The sequence below is a fragment of the Battus philenor genome, unplaced genomic scaffold (genome assembly GCF_028537555.1).
Source record: "Battus philenor isolate CCGP_79_NKW_IND1 unplaced genomic scaffold, ilBatPhil1.0.hap1 SCAF_19, whole genome shotgun sequence".
Taxonomy (NCBI): domain Eukaryota; kingdom Metazoa; phylum Arthropoda; class Insecta; order Lepidoptera; family Papilionidae; genus Battus; species Battus philenor.
In genome coordinates, this window is record NW_027181681.1 from 7,328,545 (window position 1) to 7,346,408 (window position 17,864).

A 17,864-nucleotide genomic window follows, 5' to 3' on the forward strand; every position below is an offset into this window, starting at 1 on the left:
TGTTTGTTTTAATATGCAAAACACCATTTCATAGATAAATCAATACAAATGTACATCTTGTTACAAAAAAAAAACATTAACACGTGTTTGTTAATTCAACAACCAAAAATTTTCATTTCCTACAAAGATTTATTTTTATGAAAAATAATATAACGTATACAATATATACAATAAAAGGTAAGGTAACTTGTGAGTACTTTAAATAATTTAACTATTTTCTTAATATTTTTCTTAAAATTTTGGTATAGTGTGATCTTGGTTAATGAGAAAAAAATGGTAAAAAGCTTTATTAATTTTTATTATGTCATAAATTACCATTAACGAATTAATAAAATAAAATGCAAAAATAAAATCGGTTGAAATAAATATAGGTTTACGTAATTATTACAACTTTGATGTAATTTGTAATTTCGCTCGATCTTCTGTAGATAAGGATGTTCAACTTTTTACTTTCAAGATTAATATATAGAATGTTATCGCAACTGTTCGATATACTTTTAATTACATACTCTCAGTGTGACTTTGATAAAGATCTTTTTTTTTAAAACTTAATAAGTTGTAATAAATACTTCGAACTAGTTTGCCTGCGTCTTCTGCTTTTCTTTTTTGCCGTAGTATAACATAGTTCAATATAATAGGAATATAGTGAACTGCGGTATGCAACAACAAATTATAACATCTGCTTATATAATCGATTAATACGTCTTTACGTATGATACAATAGTGAGAGAGTTACTAACACATAGTGGATATTCCATAAAATGGCAGTAAAAATAGTTGAAAGAAATAGCGAACCGTCAATAATTTGTTAATTAGTAGACATATTTGCATTTTCACCAAAGGATATGGAAAAGAGCAGTATTATCGGGCCTCCGCATAAACCACGTGATGAAAATGAACATAATATGCAAAATGGCGGTTTGGTCGTGCAATGTTAGGTAATGTGTATACGCTTCGCATGTCCGATGATTATGGGCTTATTTTTTATAGATTACGAGCTAATCTCCACTTATTGAGAAATCACGTTCGCATAACAACATATAATTATTATTTTTCATTCATTGTTACGTCCGAGAATAAAAGATTATTGCATTGTGCTGAATTTGTTGTCCGTGGAAGATACGTCTGTTTAATCCATTGTTAACGAATTGTGGCGTAATGCAATCTTAGTGTCACTATTGAAGAAGATACCAAGGGAGAAACTACGAGTAGTAAAAATACCGGTTACAAAATCAAAAATATAAGTCTGTACCATATCATCTATCTTAGTTAATGATTCAATCTTAAAATAGTAAAACAATAGTCTAATCATAGACGAATATCTTATGAGCTTTTTTGGCTCGTTAGTGATGATTTCCCGGATAGATAGAGCAGAAAAGATGGTGTTTGGTAATCAACTAGTCTACATCGACAGTGAAAACCTTCTTACATAAATTGTTGTTAATATCAATGATAGTTTTTATTATTTTTGCCACTAATATATCTTCACTTCTTTATTGTCTTAATTAATAAGACACAAAAGGTGTCAACTATATTATGTGTTAATAAATACCAAGCTATGGATAATGTGCTGCAAAACCAAATCTAGTCAATATTTGCTAAGAGAGTTCTTCTGCCCGATGTGCCAAATCAAATGCTAAGTGTAGTAACTAAATAACCAAACAAATTAACCGCTCCTATCGGATGATATCCAGAGGTCGTAATAGGCCATTCTCGTTCCTAATATCAATAAATAAATACTGGAAAAGGAAATCACTTTCATAATATCTGCTTCACATAATACGGGCGTCGCTTATATCAATATAATTGAACGTTAGGCAATAAAGGGTCTGTTATAGGAAAATGGTAGTCTGGAACAACGTTTAATGAAACATTGTCAAATTAAACGATCACTGCATCAGATAAATAGTTAAAATTGAAAGTAAAAGTGATTATTTACGTGAAGTTACTGAAACGTGATCTCTTACTGACGAGATCGAATCAAGAATCAAGAGATTCGTTGACAAACGATAGGAACTGATTAAACGCAGTGGATTGGCAAGGTCACATAACATTGACCGCTGATACTTTGGAGTGGAGACCACGAATCGAAAAGCGCAGCGAAGGACGTTTTTAAGTTTTTCGAATGTCTTAAAATTTTGTTTTAAAAAATCATGACAATTCAATTAAGAAAATAGTGACATTGTATTAAAAATGAAATGAAATTACTTTTACCGCTGTGAAAAATTATTGACATGGATAAAGGTCAATTACTAATAATAAACGCAGACCACAATTTGCAAAGAGCATTTGCTATTAATTCTTATGTTAAGATTTTGAATAATATAATTTCTATGGATATAATAACAATATTAATTTGTACAATTAATTCATAGTTAAAAACTTTTTTGCAGCAGAACGCGCTTCGCCTGAACCACATCGAATTTCGGTGTTAGAAGAGCCTCCGCACCACGTAGAGTTCACCAATGACACTGGAGCTATTCTAAGCTGCAGTATGAAGGGCCAGTACCAAGTAAGTATACATAAATACTTTAGTATTCGTATAAATATAGTATGATTGGTTAAAGGTGTAAAATTTTAAAAGGTTGAATGTACAACTCATTTATTTTTTAAATTAATATATGGTACAAATCCACAAAATCCGGGGAAGTAGATAAATAACTTTATAATATTTGAATTTGGAAAAACTTTTTTAAAATTCAGAATATTACGTAAAAATTATTTATTGTTTACTACATGTCCCCCCATATATTATACTGCTAGAAGTTATTGGCCTATCGCATTCCAAAACTGTATAATAAAATAATGTGACTTATTTCAAAGTGATAACTTAATATAGGGTCATTGGAAATACTCATGTAAGTTAAATTTGTCAGCAAATTAGTTATATATTACTATATATAACAATACATTCACTCCTTTAAAGCTTTTGCACCTATTTTCAATCACTCTGTATGTATCACTATAAATATTACGTTACATATTTTGATATAAAATACTAAGGGTAATGGAGATATATACTACGCGGTGAAAAATTATTCATATGAATCAAATATACACTGTTAAATATAAAAAATAAACATAGAGTGTAATCCCGAGAGAAATATTAAATAATTTAGAATGTGAGAATTATGAGAAAATAATCTCATGAATTTTTCCGTTAACACATTTACGCTTCGACATCCATTGAACAATGCAATAAAACGGAAAAGAATTTTCATTTGGGATCGAGGTCTTGGCTAAGTAAAACTCATAGCGTGGCCGACAACACTGAGAAATTCCACAACTTTAAACTATTCGAAGGAAAGTAATTTCGCAAATTGTTTCTTTTTTTATTTGTAATTACAAACTGTATAACATGTATGTAGAAAATAATATTTTATAATTTATTAAAATCTGATATGCAAAAAATTGTATAATTAAAAATTTTATTGCTCGTGCATCCAATAGCCGTTGGTGTCAAAACTTTCTTGGGTAGCCACTACGTGCTGGTAGACGCGTGGATAGGCCCCCGCTAGGTAGACCGACGTGATAGTTAAGGTCGCTAAAGAAGTCGCTGGATGAGGGTATCACAAGACCGGTCATCACGGCGATCTATGGAGGATCTATGGATCTATGGCTTGCAATGGGCGTCCACCGGCTAAAAAAAGACGAAATAAATATTTTTTATAGATAGGTACTCATATGTTTAAATTAGGTGCCCAACTAAGTTACTCTGTTTGTCAATAAATAGCTCCAGCGAAAATCGACAGTAAGTGTTGGTAACAAACAATAAGCGACACAATTTCAGAGTACAAAGCAGAGCGTGTTTACTTGATGGCATTTAGGTACCCATATATTTACGTCGCGTTTAGGTTGGTAAACAAACATAGTAAAACTCAAACAGAAAACAAAACATAGTAAAACTTCTTTACTGGAAACCATGTATAATAAGATAGTGGAGAAAAACACGATGATTAGAGATGATCAAATATTGACTACACTTTTAAAAACTTCAATTTAAATTATGATACAAGTCAAGGTTAATAAAAAAAAAAAAAAAAAAATTAATGATTTATTTATATAAATACATGAGTCACACTAATGCCAAAATCTTTGGTGGTATATTATTTATTGAACCTGTGAGAATAGCCGCAATATATTTAAGAAAATAACCATGTTTTTATTATATATTATCATTATTTCAGCCGTCCACTGCCGGAAATTGGCCTCCGCTGTAGATGTAGATCTATATAAGAACGATAAGCGATCTGCATCCGGTATCTTCCAACAAAGTCGCCTGTGCACTTCGTGGGCTAATGTCCGACGCTGAATGTAGTGTTAATGAATGCTGTGAGAATGATAGAAAATAGGAAGGATGTAAGAAAGAAATTGTAAAGGATGAGAGAGGGAAAGAGGAAGTAATAAAAGAGTGGCGGTGAAAATAGGAAGATTTATATCCCTATCCAAAATATAAGATAGGGGAAATATAGACCCCAAGAAAAATTATCAAATTAAAAAAAAAACAATGTTCGTGTTCTGATCCGCTATGTGGCCAGCTAACTGTCAAATTAACTTGCCAATCTGCCGGGCTATATTCGATATTTAGACATACAATCCGAACCGAGTAGATTATTTTTTTTATTAATAGTTCGTGGATTTCGGATCCGCAACCCCTGAGTCCGATGAACCCGTAAAAGCCAAAACGGCTAACAGCATCCAGCAACAATCGAATATAGCCCGAGTAGATAACCATTAGCCAATATAATACGCCAGGCGACGCATCTAACATATAAATTTTTTTGTTTTATAAGCTCGCGGGTCTCGGATCCGCAAGCCCGGAGTCCAAAGAAGCCGTAAAAGCCAAAACGACTAACAGCTTCCAACAGCAATCGATTATAGGCATTTATATACATACAATAAGAAACACGTCAACTACGAAACGGAAAATATATTTACAATATCTTAGTATTTTTTATTTGTAAAGAGAATAAAAATCTCGCTTATATTTATAATATAACAGCACCATTTTATTTATATATATAATTTTAGAGCAAAAAAAAGTGAAAAATTCATTTCGATTTTAAGTTGCGCGACGAAAATTAAATAACAAACGTGGCTTAGGTCACGACTGTTCTTACTTAATTGGATCGTGTGAACGTGCCTAGCTTATTAAATTGTGGAAAGGATTTTCTCGGCGGGATTATCGTGGGTAAAGCGTATCAATTTTATTAAATACGAAAGGTGTTTTAGTACGTTACTATTAATTAAGAATGTATAGCAAAGTCTATTTTTCCTTTTATTAAAATAACCATATAAAATTGACAAATGTATTCAAGGAATACATTCAGTAAAAACTTGAGTATTTATATTATGTATACATCATTAGTCTGTTACATATGTATACTACATTCGAATCGATTATAACAATACACTTTGTTGCAAATTATATAAACAGAAAATATGAACTGTACAACAATAATAGAGAAATACAATCATCATCATCTACATTTCAGATGTCAGACTTTCACAGCTGAACATGGGCTTCCAAGAGAACCGACAAGATCATCTGTCCATTGTCTTAGAATCTCCTCATTCTTTATTCAATCTCGAAGAGAAATTAAAAGCGTATATCTCGCTAACCAACAGTGAGCTTACCAATGACCTGCAGGATTTACTATACATACACAGTTTTAATACCATATTTTTGTAATTTTATAAAAATGATAATTTCGAAGGAAGCAAAGAAATTGAAACAAGTTTATTATTAAGGCGAAATAATTATTTATAGAGATATAGGTAATTTAGATGGATCACAAAGGCGATAATATTTAATTTCAAAATCCTGGGAGTTATTCGTCTGGTGGCCGTCGTGCTCGACTTATCACTTTTATTCACAATTATTGCTTTCCGCATACCATAATATCGTTATTTAATAAACATTGTAAATTATTTAAGTAAAACATTATATCAAAGAGATTAATTTTAAATATTAGACAAATTTTGTTATATTAGTGCAACAATAAAGATACATTAATGATAATAAACAATTAATCCTACTTATAAATTAAAACATTTTTTTTAAATTATGTTAATATGTTACTCATTATGTTAATAAATAAGCAAAGAAAGTTGGAAGCGTTGAGAGTAATTTATTTTATTTAACATTTCCACTAAGCAGCATAAGTCGGTATTACGGAAACGGGTGGGCAACGCGTAAATCCGCGCCTCTCGCTTTCAGGCACGAAGTGGATCTTTACTTCAGACCCGAGTAAATGTATATATGAAATGAGTATCAAAAGATATGCTTTTATGTTTTATTTTTAGAATTTTAACACAGTGCTATGGACATTCATTGTTCGTTTATATTTCTACTGATTCAACTTAAATATTTTCAACTTATTTTTTGTTTGGAAAAAAAATTAAAAATAAAACCAGTAGAAGTACATATAGCAAAACATACAACTGAAAAACTATAATTATTATATAAACTGTATTTTTAAGTAAAGATTCCCCTACTTGTGAGTTAAGTACAATATCTGCGTTTGTCTAGTGCTTCACAGGAGTTTTTTTATACAATTTTAGGGTTCTACTTGCAACATTTTATTTATAATTAGTCAAGTTTAAATATCAGTGTCATTTACTAAAAAATATTGTGCCGTTACTACCGTCACTAACAGTTTTGGTATAAACCGGAATACAGAAACGATATACTCTAGTATTTTATCTTCTGGAAAAGTGAAAATGTATATAATTGTTTTATTCTTATAAAATTATGTTATCCTTATGAAAGAATTGTTTTCTATTTGATAAGTACAAATAATACAAGTAAATTTTACTTTACGGTAGCAACAGATCGTTACCATAATGAATTGTTGCGAAGTCAAAGGGAAGATTCGAATACTATTTCTCGATAAGCAGACGGAATTATCACGACAATTCCATTTTATTATTTATTATATTTATATAGATGGTATATGTAGATATAGATATATGATTATTTATATAAAGATTCTATTTATGTACCACAATAGTAGCGATTAGTATCATGTTTTTTTTTCATTTTTTAACATAGAATTTCTATTGCCTTTTATGATATATACGTTTTTCATTTACCTTAAATGATTTATACCTACAACGCCCAAATGGTAGAAAATGCCTTCGACATTTAGTTCATCATTATACATTGTACATTTAAGAAGTATTTAAATAAAAAAAAATATTTTGCAATTACACACGGAATGATTTGTTAAATGGAAATGTACGCATAATAAATGTAAAACAAATATTATGTACATTTGATTATCCGACATCAAAGATTCTAGTTTCCTTTTCAGAAAAAGTAAACCGTTACGCTGGTTAAAAGACGTTAGTATGATATATAATAACCTATTCGTCTTCAGTTTCGCTTCTTTATTCTTTTCATCTATAAAACATTTATTTTATAAGGTTACTGTTGATGATATATATTTTTATTTTATCAACACAATAGTAAGTCTTATAAAAATAATTGTAACTAGTAGTAGGTATTTAAATTTTACAATTAACAACAATGTGTCGGCCAAAAGTGCGCTGACGCTGCCAACAGCATATGCCGCCCAGCGTTAAAAAAACACTACGACAGTGCTGTTCCTCTATCAGGAACATTTTCATGAACATCTGGGTCTCCACGCCAGTACATAGAATTAAAATATTAGGTTGTTTCCCCTTTTCGTTGAGTACGTAATGTAAAAAATTAAGCTTTCTGCAAATAATCTCTGTATATGTTCACATATGAGTAAAAGTGTCATAAAAAATTAATATTATACTTTTACATAATACATATTAATAGAACGGTAATATATAAGCTATACATTTAAAAACGACTATAATAAAAACATAAATTAATTAATATTTTGAGCATTTGCTTATTACTCATTACAGTAGTACTCATAAAGTTTTGTGAAAGTAAAATTCTGTGTAACATGTTTTATATTAAATATGTTCAGAGAACTTTCTTCCCGCCTCTATAGAAAAATGTACACGTATGAACAAATTTTCATGGCACATGCAAAGTATATCTACTCTATAACAAGCTTTTCCTCGAAGGCTTCCTCGGTCGTCCTGACCTCATCTTTTCGTGATAAAAACTTTGACCATTTGAGCTGATTTTTAATTAATGGAAAGAGTTACATAATACCAAATCTAAACGGTAAGACTAATCACCCAAAAATTGATTATGGTTTTCCTAAAATTGCAAATATAAAGACTAATTGTTACAAAATGTATCGTATAAATGTATAGACATTCTCTATCAGTTAATCTGTCGTGAAAAAATAACCAGTAGGCAGATGGGTTTTGTAGATACATAACATATATACATTGTTAATACATATTACATTCTATACCTTTTATTCAATAACAAAAGATCTGGCTTTCCACGTAATATTCGTACGAAAAAGGCGATCAAAGCAGTGAAGGAAACAATTCGAAAAAAAAATTTCTGAAAGCAAAATGTTTTATCTGGGGAAATAAATACAGCCTCGAGAATCATGTCATATATTTTAAAAGAAGATTTGGAACCTGTAGCTAATGAGTGACGTACTCTTAATTTTATATAATAGAAAATTTAAAAATCAATTAGAGTTAAAATCAAAACTATTTCTGAAGCGGTTCGCAAAGGGAGGTCGCAGAAAAAAATTATTCATTGACTACTGACTAATGTATTAGCTAAATTACTGAATTTCTGTTCAAAGCTTTATTGGCGTAAAGCGATTTAGTAATGGTTTGGTGAGGTGTTAGCTATCACAGAGTTAGTGAGCTATATTATTGTGAAAAAGGTGTTGGAATATATGTTAAGGTACGAATTTTAGGAAGGTGGTTAAGCCTCTAACCAGGATTCAGCACCGGGTCATTAAGCTCGGTCCACCCAGACGCGGCTAAAACGAATGTTTCGGACATTATCAGAGCCGAAAAGTTTCCGTCATCTAGTCTCTAATCTTAATTATGAATTATCTTATTCAGTTCATAGCGTTTAATATACTTTAAAATCCATCATAATGTGAAGAAGTGTTTTTCATACGATATAGCCATTTTTTGGCGTTGTCTAAATATGATCATGGACAACTTAGGTTTATGTCATAAACATTACACGAACTGAGTACATCGTTATTTTCTGTTTATTATATTTTATCTAACTTACGCAAAGATATAAAGGAATGAGAGATGAGAGCAAAGTAAAACAAAGGCTTTTCTTTAAGGATTCAGACTTTCTACATATAATATTACTCTTCGTGTGCTTTTTGTGATGTTGTTGTGAAACAATACAAGTACATTTACCAAAGAAAAGTTTAGAAGGCGAGAGCATATAATGTAATAATGTTGTTTATCATAAGTATTTTTATTTTTAAATTTAAACAATTTTCTCATTATTAAGCATCAAAATTTCAAGCATAGTTTTTGCTTTTTGTCTCGATTCCGTTAAACATTTGAATTTAAACGGTTTTAGTACTTGAACAATTTGTCTTAATAATGTTTCTCTTAAGGCCAATAACTTTTTATTTTCAAGTCACAGACAATTAACATATTAAAATATTTGGCCTGTGTCAAGAAACTATGGGTCGGCATGTTGTTTGCGAAAATTATCTTTAACATTAAATTACCAACGGCTTGGTTATAAATTTGATTTATATTTTAGTAACTATTATGGCAAGTTATTTAATTGTAGTTAGGTTAGGTTATTGTAGTTATTGTATTTAGGTGGTTGGTTTTTTTATTACTCGACTTAACTAGAAATATACACCAATTTTATTAAGTGACCAAATTACATAAGAAAAAAATTACTTGCGTAATACCTAAAACAAAGTGAACAGAACATGTATTCTTAAATTTGAGAACCTAAAATAGTTAGTAAGTAATAAAGAATACTTAAACATTAATTTTAGCACAGGTCAGGAAACTTGTTTTGAAAGACATTTTTATCACTTTGTAATGTTTGAATGTTGAATATACATTTTCTTACCTGTTAATATAGACTATTTTCGTAAAATAAACCTTTAAATATTCATTGTTGCTATTTTACTACTACATAATATATTGTCTGATAAAATTGATGAAAACTGGTAAAAAACAGAATCTTTTTAGTGAGCACATATTTAATGAAATTTCCTTATATTTAAATTCAACACAAATGGCAAACACGAAAACGGAATGGACCGAATTTCCTCAACATTCACGGACCCGCAGCATGTCCAAAGTTTATATGGTTAACTATAACAAACACTAACAACTTAAACATCCTTTGACTGCCGTAAACAAACGTGCGAGTAAATTTTCCGACTGTTTTAGTTCAATCTAGGGACATTGTTCATATATTAAAAGATATATTTAGCAAAATTTAATAATAACTTTTAAATATTAAATTTATTTTAACGTTGTTATATAACACAAATCGTTATTATCTATTTTTATACTAATATTCCTAAGTTAAAGTGTTGAACAGTTTTCATAACAAGGAAAGCCCTTTTCTATAAAAAATCTATGTATGAATGGGCGATCGGGATAGATCATTATGCTTATCTGTGCAGCATATAGAGACCTAGTACATCTTTTGTTAATTTATCTTATAGTATCACATTAAAGGTCCCTACATAATTTTATAGCAAAACAAATATGAGGAAAATTGGCATCCAAATATCTAATCTTTCACAATAATAATAGTGTGTATAAAATACTTGCTTTCTAATAAATTTATAAAGAAAATCATTATATACATATTATAGCAATAAGGATATGTATTTTATCGGTAATATAAAGCATAATTGTGTTAAAAAACATATTTGAAAGATTTACTTAAGCTCCTCTATTTTTGATAATAGTTTGAAAATTGCTTTCGGTGTTGTCTCGATTCATTTAGTGACAGAAAAAATGTATTTTTAATTCGTTTAGTACTCTTAACTATATGTTATCCGAAAAAGTATATAGCATTATTGTAATGGAAATAAAGTACAGTTGGCAGCGTTAACACACAAGGCACACAACGTTGGTGTCTGTAACATATTATACGAGATAGATTGTGTATAGTTGCAAAAGGGATATCTTTTTAGTTTTTCAAAATTATCGTAAGAACGAAAAACAACGGAAAATATTGTCTCCTTTACAAAATGTTTTTTCTTCCTCGGTCTTTATAAAAAACTAACAAATTAGATGCAATTTTCTCCTTTAAATTATTGTCTAACCATGTTTGAAAATGTTACAACAACATATGTTTTTAAAAGTCATCTCAAATTTAAATTAAAACAAATATTTGTTTCGCTTAAATCTTCACAATAAGTGAATAAGTTATTTAAACATGTTTCATGTAAATTAAACGTTCACGCATAAACATAAAAAGAGGAACAAATAAAAAGGTAGAAAATATAAAAGTAATCCGATAAAAGACTTTGTAGAAAATGTTTACTCCGGCTTTAATTTACTTTATTTTATTATTTATAAATTATCCTTAACATAAAATATGAAATATAATATTGTTTGTAGATTTATACAAACATTGTAGGTTGTTAGAAGCTACTTCATTTAATATATTCCAATCATGATATTTTTCTTATATTTAACGGATACGTTACTCTAGTCGATAGAGCAGCGCATTTACTTGAAATCGATTGCAACAAACGCAACACGATACGCACAAAACAAATACGTGACCATGTTAGTGTTATTGAGTGTAATTATAATAAGATTGAAGAGTAAAAAAGGTCTAAAAGAGATTAGGTTGCAACAATATGGATAACAGGGCGGTTTCGGTCTTTAGGCCCAGAAGTTTGATTTATTTAGAGGTACATAGGATATTTCTAACAGCAATAGAAACTATTCCAGAGTACCGATTGTCCGGTATAATGAACGAAAGAATTGAATTTAATATTCATTATTTTTGACTAATAAACTGCTTCAAATTCATGTTGTGACCTTATTGCCTCCCTTTTTGGTATTATATTTGTAAAAGAAAGTTTAACTTTTTAATTTTTAATAGCTTAAATTATACAAAGAACCTATTTTCATATTAATTATCGCTCCTTTGTGGAGTTCCACTTAATATGTCCATTAGCGTATAAACGAGTAACCGTGTGATGTCGCAAAAGCGTGTTGTATCAGTGATGGTACTCATCGACGTTAGCAAAATTTTAATAGTACTAAAGCTGTCTATGCTTTATTTTTATTTGATTTTATTTTAACTACTGGGTAACTGTGATCGTTGCCGAGTATTTATAACCTTTTTAATTATGTTTTCAACTAATTTTGGTCCAAAATGAAGCATTACCTTTGTGGTACTTTTAGTAATTACGAAGCTGTTTTTCTTATATTATTTTGAATTATAATAATAACATTTTCTACAATCAGGAATACAAAAAAAATCATGTTTAAAATTGTGAAAAATATTTCAAGCCCTACTTTTAACAAACGGCCAAAACTAGAGCGAACGCAGTGTAGGATGTTTATCTACAGGATGGACAGACGACCTGGTTAAGGTGAAGACTTAAAGGAAGACACTAGATGCTGGCCGTTACGTTCCTGTTGGAAATCCAAGCGATTTTCTACAGTAGAATGATGATGACAATATAACCGATTTTAAACTTGATAATATAATTGTACTACTGGCTTCCTCCAAAACATTAGGATTTGATAATGTATTTTGGATCAAATTTTATATATAGTCTTTGAAAGTCTAGAGAATTATTTATAAAATGGATGTTCTTATTGTATTAAAATCTTATTTATGTGTATTTTTAGTAAAAGAGTAATCACCGCCCACGTTTATATTGAATACGTCTGGTAGAGCTACGCTTTGAAAAGAAATTTTAGAAAATAGGTAAGTAAAAATGTCAGCCTTGCCTCAAAGTACAAGTTGAGAGAAAAACAATTGCGGTAATGCGGGTCGGAGTCGTCGGAGGGATAACTAATGAAGTGCCGCCGCGACGCTTTTAGGTAATTGAATCCCGGCTACAACCGAAATATAAACTGAGACTCTAAAATCTAACAAGGATTAACATGTGCCGTGTTTATAAGAATCCCGAAAATAAAATTTCTATTTACTTAAGGATTATGTGTGTAAAAGGAGTCTTTTAACAATTTTAATCATTAATAAATTCATTATCTTTACCTACCATTACCTAACTTTTTATGACACTAAGATTTCGAAAATAAAAGTTTTATTAAACTTTTATTAAATTTTTTATACCTTATCTAAAAACATCAAAAAAAATAAAGTGCTTCAGCTAGAAACAAAGCATTAAAAGCCAGGTATTGTACTTTATTCTTAAGGTATTTGTAAGCTTTTAGAAATTCCTTACCTACACTTCATTAAGATGAACATTGAATGCAAAAAGGATGCTGAATACCTTTAACTAAATAACTGTAGTTTGTTGTCCGGTCGGCCATTAATAAAATTGCTTTAGCAAAGAAGCGATAAATAGGAAATTAAAGCAATTTGAGCAAATATATTTTAATTTTTTGTTTTGTTTATATTACATTACTCGTACATTCGAAAAATATTGAATTCTATTCCAGAGTAAAACCAAAAAAATTTAATTACCTGTACTTCTGGCGGCCGGCCCGCCATCAGTTCATGATTTGCCCGAGTGGCCCCCAGTCTTAATAAGTCTGTGCAACCATGGTCTAAACTGTCGCTAGCTGTCTAAACGCTTGTCACCGTTAATTTAGTGATAGACTAATTAACCTTAGAAATTTTACTATAGTAGTACCAAAACCTAGTACCGCACTTTAGGTATATCCGTACCGTACTGGTATATATGTAAACAGGACATTCACGGTTGGACATAGGCCTTCCCCGTAGGTTGGATCCTGCAGCTAGAGTCTTTCAACGACCTTCACAAGGACACTCATCCACCTTATGAATGGACGTCCTGCGCTGAGTTTGATACTTCGTGGTCTTCACTCCACAATCTAAAGAGAACAGCAGCCATATGTTGTTATAAAGCCTGCCCATTGCCACTTTAACTTGACAATCCGCTGCAGGTTTATTTACCAAGGGTTTTTTTTTAATATCTCAAAACTTAAAATACAGGCAAAAGATTAGACGTAACAGTAATCATATCTTGATAATGCTTCACTTCTTGTCAACCCTATGCAACAAAAAGAAACGATACAGTAGCCTGAAGGTGAAAATTAGGAAGTTAATGCATAAAGTTTGTATGTTACCTGCTTAATTTTAACGGTATTAGGCGAACTAAGTTCGCGCGTATTAAATTATGCCGGTACGCTGGAAGGCTTGTGTTATGGAGTAGCGGTGACTCGAGTAGACGCCTACGTTCCGCGACAATTTTGTTAAAGTTATTATAGCGCCCAATTATAATATTTAACTGTTGCATACATAACCTAAGAACTTGAATGGTTATATTAATACCTATTTTAAATAGAAATCCTTAAGTTATTGCAGGTTATTATCAGATTTATCATTATCATCATCTTTTCGACCAAATGACGCCACTTCTCGATTAGTGGCCTGTATCTAACGACTTCTCATGATCTTACCGAGGTGGTCTATCCACCTTGTTCAAACTAAGAACTCTAAAACCTCTGGGCCCTTGCGGCCATGTGTATCAATTACAGCTATAATTACAAATAATTATAATAATATAATATAAAGTTACTAAATGAGCCGGACATTCAAGTGGTGTTCATTTCTACAGTACATTACAATAATATCCAGCGGCTTAAAATAAAATAAATTCAAACGACTCTCCTGATTCATGAGCGTTGTTCGAAAATATGTTACAACCTTTTACGTGCTTTTTTGTTCATTGCCAATCGTTTGAAATTTTCCCGTACGAGGACCAATGTGGACGAATCAGTGGCACGGATCCGTTGCACGGCATTGTGTTCATTCTTTGCTTGTCCGTCCCAAAAAAAAAAAAGAAAAAATATACTGTGATGAAGCCGGGAATTAATCTCGCGTCCGTACTTGCTTCACATGTTCAGAGATAATAAAGCCTCTTTGCTCAAACAGCGTTTAAAACAATATGATCATGTGCGTTGCTATTACGATATAGCATTAATTAAATAGGAGATTTGTGTTGTTGCAACAGCACGTACAGTATGATAGGGAATCAAGCAAATGGTATCGTTGATGGAGATATTATAAAACATTTGTGAGATAGAAGGAGGAAAACTTTTTACACTAGACAATTCTTCCCAGGTTAATCGAAGAAATGGTCTTACATGTGAATTACTTGAAATTAAAATATTACGACTAAAAAATATTTGGAGATCATACTTTTTCCGTCATGAAGTAAAATTTATTCTGTAAAATTTTCGATATATTTCGATATATTTCGATGAAATGACGGGCGATTGTGAAATTGATAGCTTTCCAACGCATTGATCCAGTATTTAGACTTATTTCCGTTAATCGAATTAGAAATGGATATAGGGTATGAATTTGCCTGTACAATTTTTACATATTTTTTTGGACGTAATGTTGTTTTTCATTAATTTAAGACAATAACTCTTCCTCTTTTATTTTTTTAACCAACTACCGTCGAATAAACTACATATCTCGCTCAATTTAGACGAGCAAATCTTCGAGCTACGTCAGTGATCTTGTTTCTGTTATCAATGTACGGCGGATCGCATGCGGCCCGCGGGCCGCGGTCTGTGCATCCATGGTTTAGACAATAGATGATATTATTTGTATTTTATTTGAACATCACTCTTTTTTAAGATGTTTCTTTTATTCACCATTTACAAATTTTAACACTTTACATCTATAACCAATCAACCTGTACATTAATATATAATAAATTTCATAATCGTTTTATTTATGTTGTAATTAGTTATAATTATTGTCAAACAATACAAAAACGTAAATTCAAATTTCGTAGAGGATATGGTAAAATAAATATTTTTGGCCTAATTTTACATTTAGTTATACCAGCATGTTAATGTCGCAAATATATAAGATTTCATAACAGACTACCAAGCGACGCTGTAAATTACACATATTAAATTCAAGAAATTTATTAAGCATAAACTCTGTTTAAAGGTATATTACTATTACTCTATTTCAGACCAATTTCAAGGTAACAATGTTTGGAAAAGTCTATTTGTTTTAAATTACTTATTTTAAAAAATATTTTTTCACTCATCAACAAAAATAAATAAAAACCACACCGAATTTTTGTTACTTCTTCTCAGTAGGCGGCGCGTTAGTCTAACGTAAACTTAATTTTATGCTGATGATTAGAGATGTTTGTGATGATCTCTTATAACAAAATTATTTTGAGCATTGGTAGCCCAGCGGTACAGAGCTGAAACTTGCGGTCGTACGTGGGTTCGATTCTCAGGATGCAACGTTATGTAATGCATACTGTACATTAACTGGAAAAATGATTGCCACTGCTCACTAACAAGATTCCAGAGGATGGGCAGCAGCGTCCTCTGCGAACAATAACACCACATTGCGATCGCCAAGCGCGGCTATTACGGTATATCGCCCCCATAGATATCTTTGAGAAAGGCCCATACTAGTTGGCGTTTATCGGCTGAAGCGATGGGGACTTTGACTTTGTAACAAATCACTTTAAATGCATGTTACTTGTTTTGTTTAGTAAATATTAAATGAATAGCCCGCATATGTTTAAGTTAAAACAAGTAATCTGATAAATTTGCTGTGCAAATACGTATCCAGGGACTGAACTACCACGCGCCGCGAGCAAAATTTTCACGTTATGTCTTCACCGAAAACTCCCAAATGAATTATAAATATAAAATTGTATCGCAGAAAGTGACAAATTAACCGCTGAAACGTATTCCGTATTATTTTTCTGTCAAGTATTTATTGTTAAAAAAATATATCTACATATTTTTCATTCTCATTTGGGCAGCATTCGAGAAACTACGCAACATTAATTTAATATCCTTCAGCACCTTAAAATGAACATCTACGGCAATGTAAGTTAACAGTGAAGACTAATGGCACTGAAAGGTGGTGGTAATCGCGGTCTTTCAACAAGCCGATGAGTGGACTACTGTCAACATTTTTCAACGAGTTCGAATCAGGAATGTGGAGATCCGTAAATAAATGAAAATAACAAGGGATAACTGTAGCCCAGCAAGTTTCGGACTAGCAAGTTTAAGTGAGATTAGGTAGGTCATATAAAGCGCAAAACAGATGAGCGCTGGCGGCCATAAGGTTCTGAAGTTGAGACCTCGAACCGGCAACCGATTCTATAGGAAGTCTATGGACGAGGCCAAAGCCCAGCAGTGAGCGTCCTATCGTTGAAGTAATAATGAATATTTTAACGATTGCAAAATTTGAAATGAAAGTTTCTGTCATCTGATATATTTTTTATCTAAGAAATAATTTTACCAGGTATAATGATTATTTTAAGATGGTTTGGGTGTAAATACCATTATAATTATATTTTAAACATATACTTTAAATAACCAGTGTCTTCTATCCAGTTTTACTTGGTCTTAACTGGCTATAATACTCGAATTTTTTAACGTTTCGGTAAATGTTGGTCTTACATGGTAATTTGTTACAGGTGGATTGGTTGTTAGCTGACAACACGCCGATGACGTCGGTGACTGAATTCCGACGGGTGCTTTTGAACGGATCATTAGAGTTCTTACCGTTTCCAGCAAATCGGTATAGACGAGATATACATTCGGCCACATACAAATGCAGAGTCAAGCTTAAAAGCGGTTACGCTGTTCTATCCAAGAATATCCACGTTCATGCAGGTACTATTATTTAATAAAAATGCATTAATTGTACACACTCTACAATTTAGTAAAGGTAGATTTTGTTAGCATAGATGGACTGGAAAGTCTCAGGTCTTACAAAACACGGGTTTTTTGTTCAAAATTAGCAACGCGGTTATTCCAGC

At 31.3% G+C, this 17,864-nt stretch overlaps 1 protein-coding gene across 1 annotated transcript in view; it reads left to right on the forward strand.

Annotated features, from left to right (window-relative positions):
* The first annotated feature begins 845 nt into the window (after positions 1-845).
* The window catches only part of Dscam4 (Down syndrome cell adhesion molecule 4), a 56,953-nt gene continuing 39,934 nt past the window's right edge, over positions 846-17,864 (forward strand). The window contains exons 1-3 of the mRNA XM_068764492.1: positions 846-918; positions 2,394-2,512; positions 17,520-17,718. Of these exons, the coding sequence (XP_068620593.1) occupies positions 846-918; positions 2,394-2,512; positions 17,520-17,718 (391 nt within the window). The remainder of the gene's footprint in view (positions 919-2,393; positions 2,513-17,519; positions 17,719-17,864) is intronic.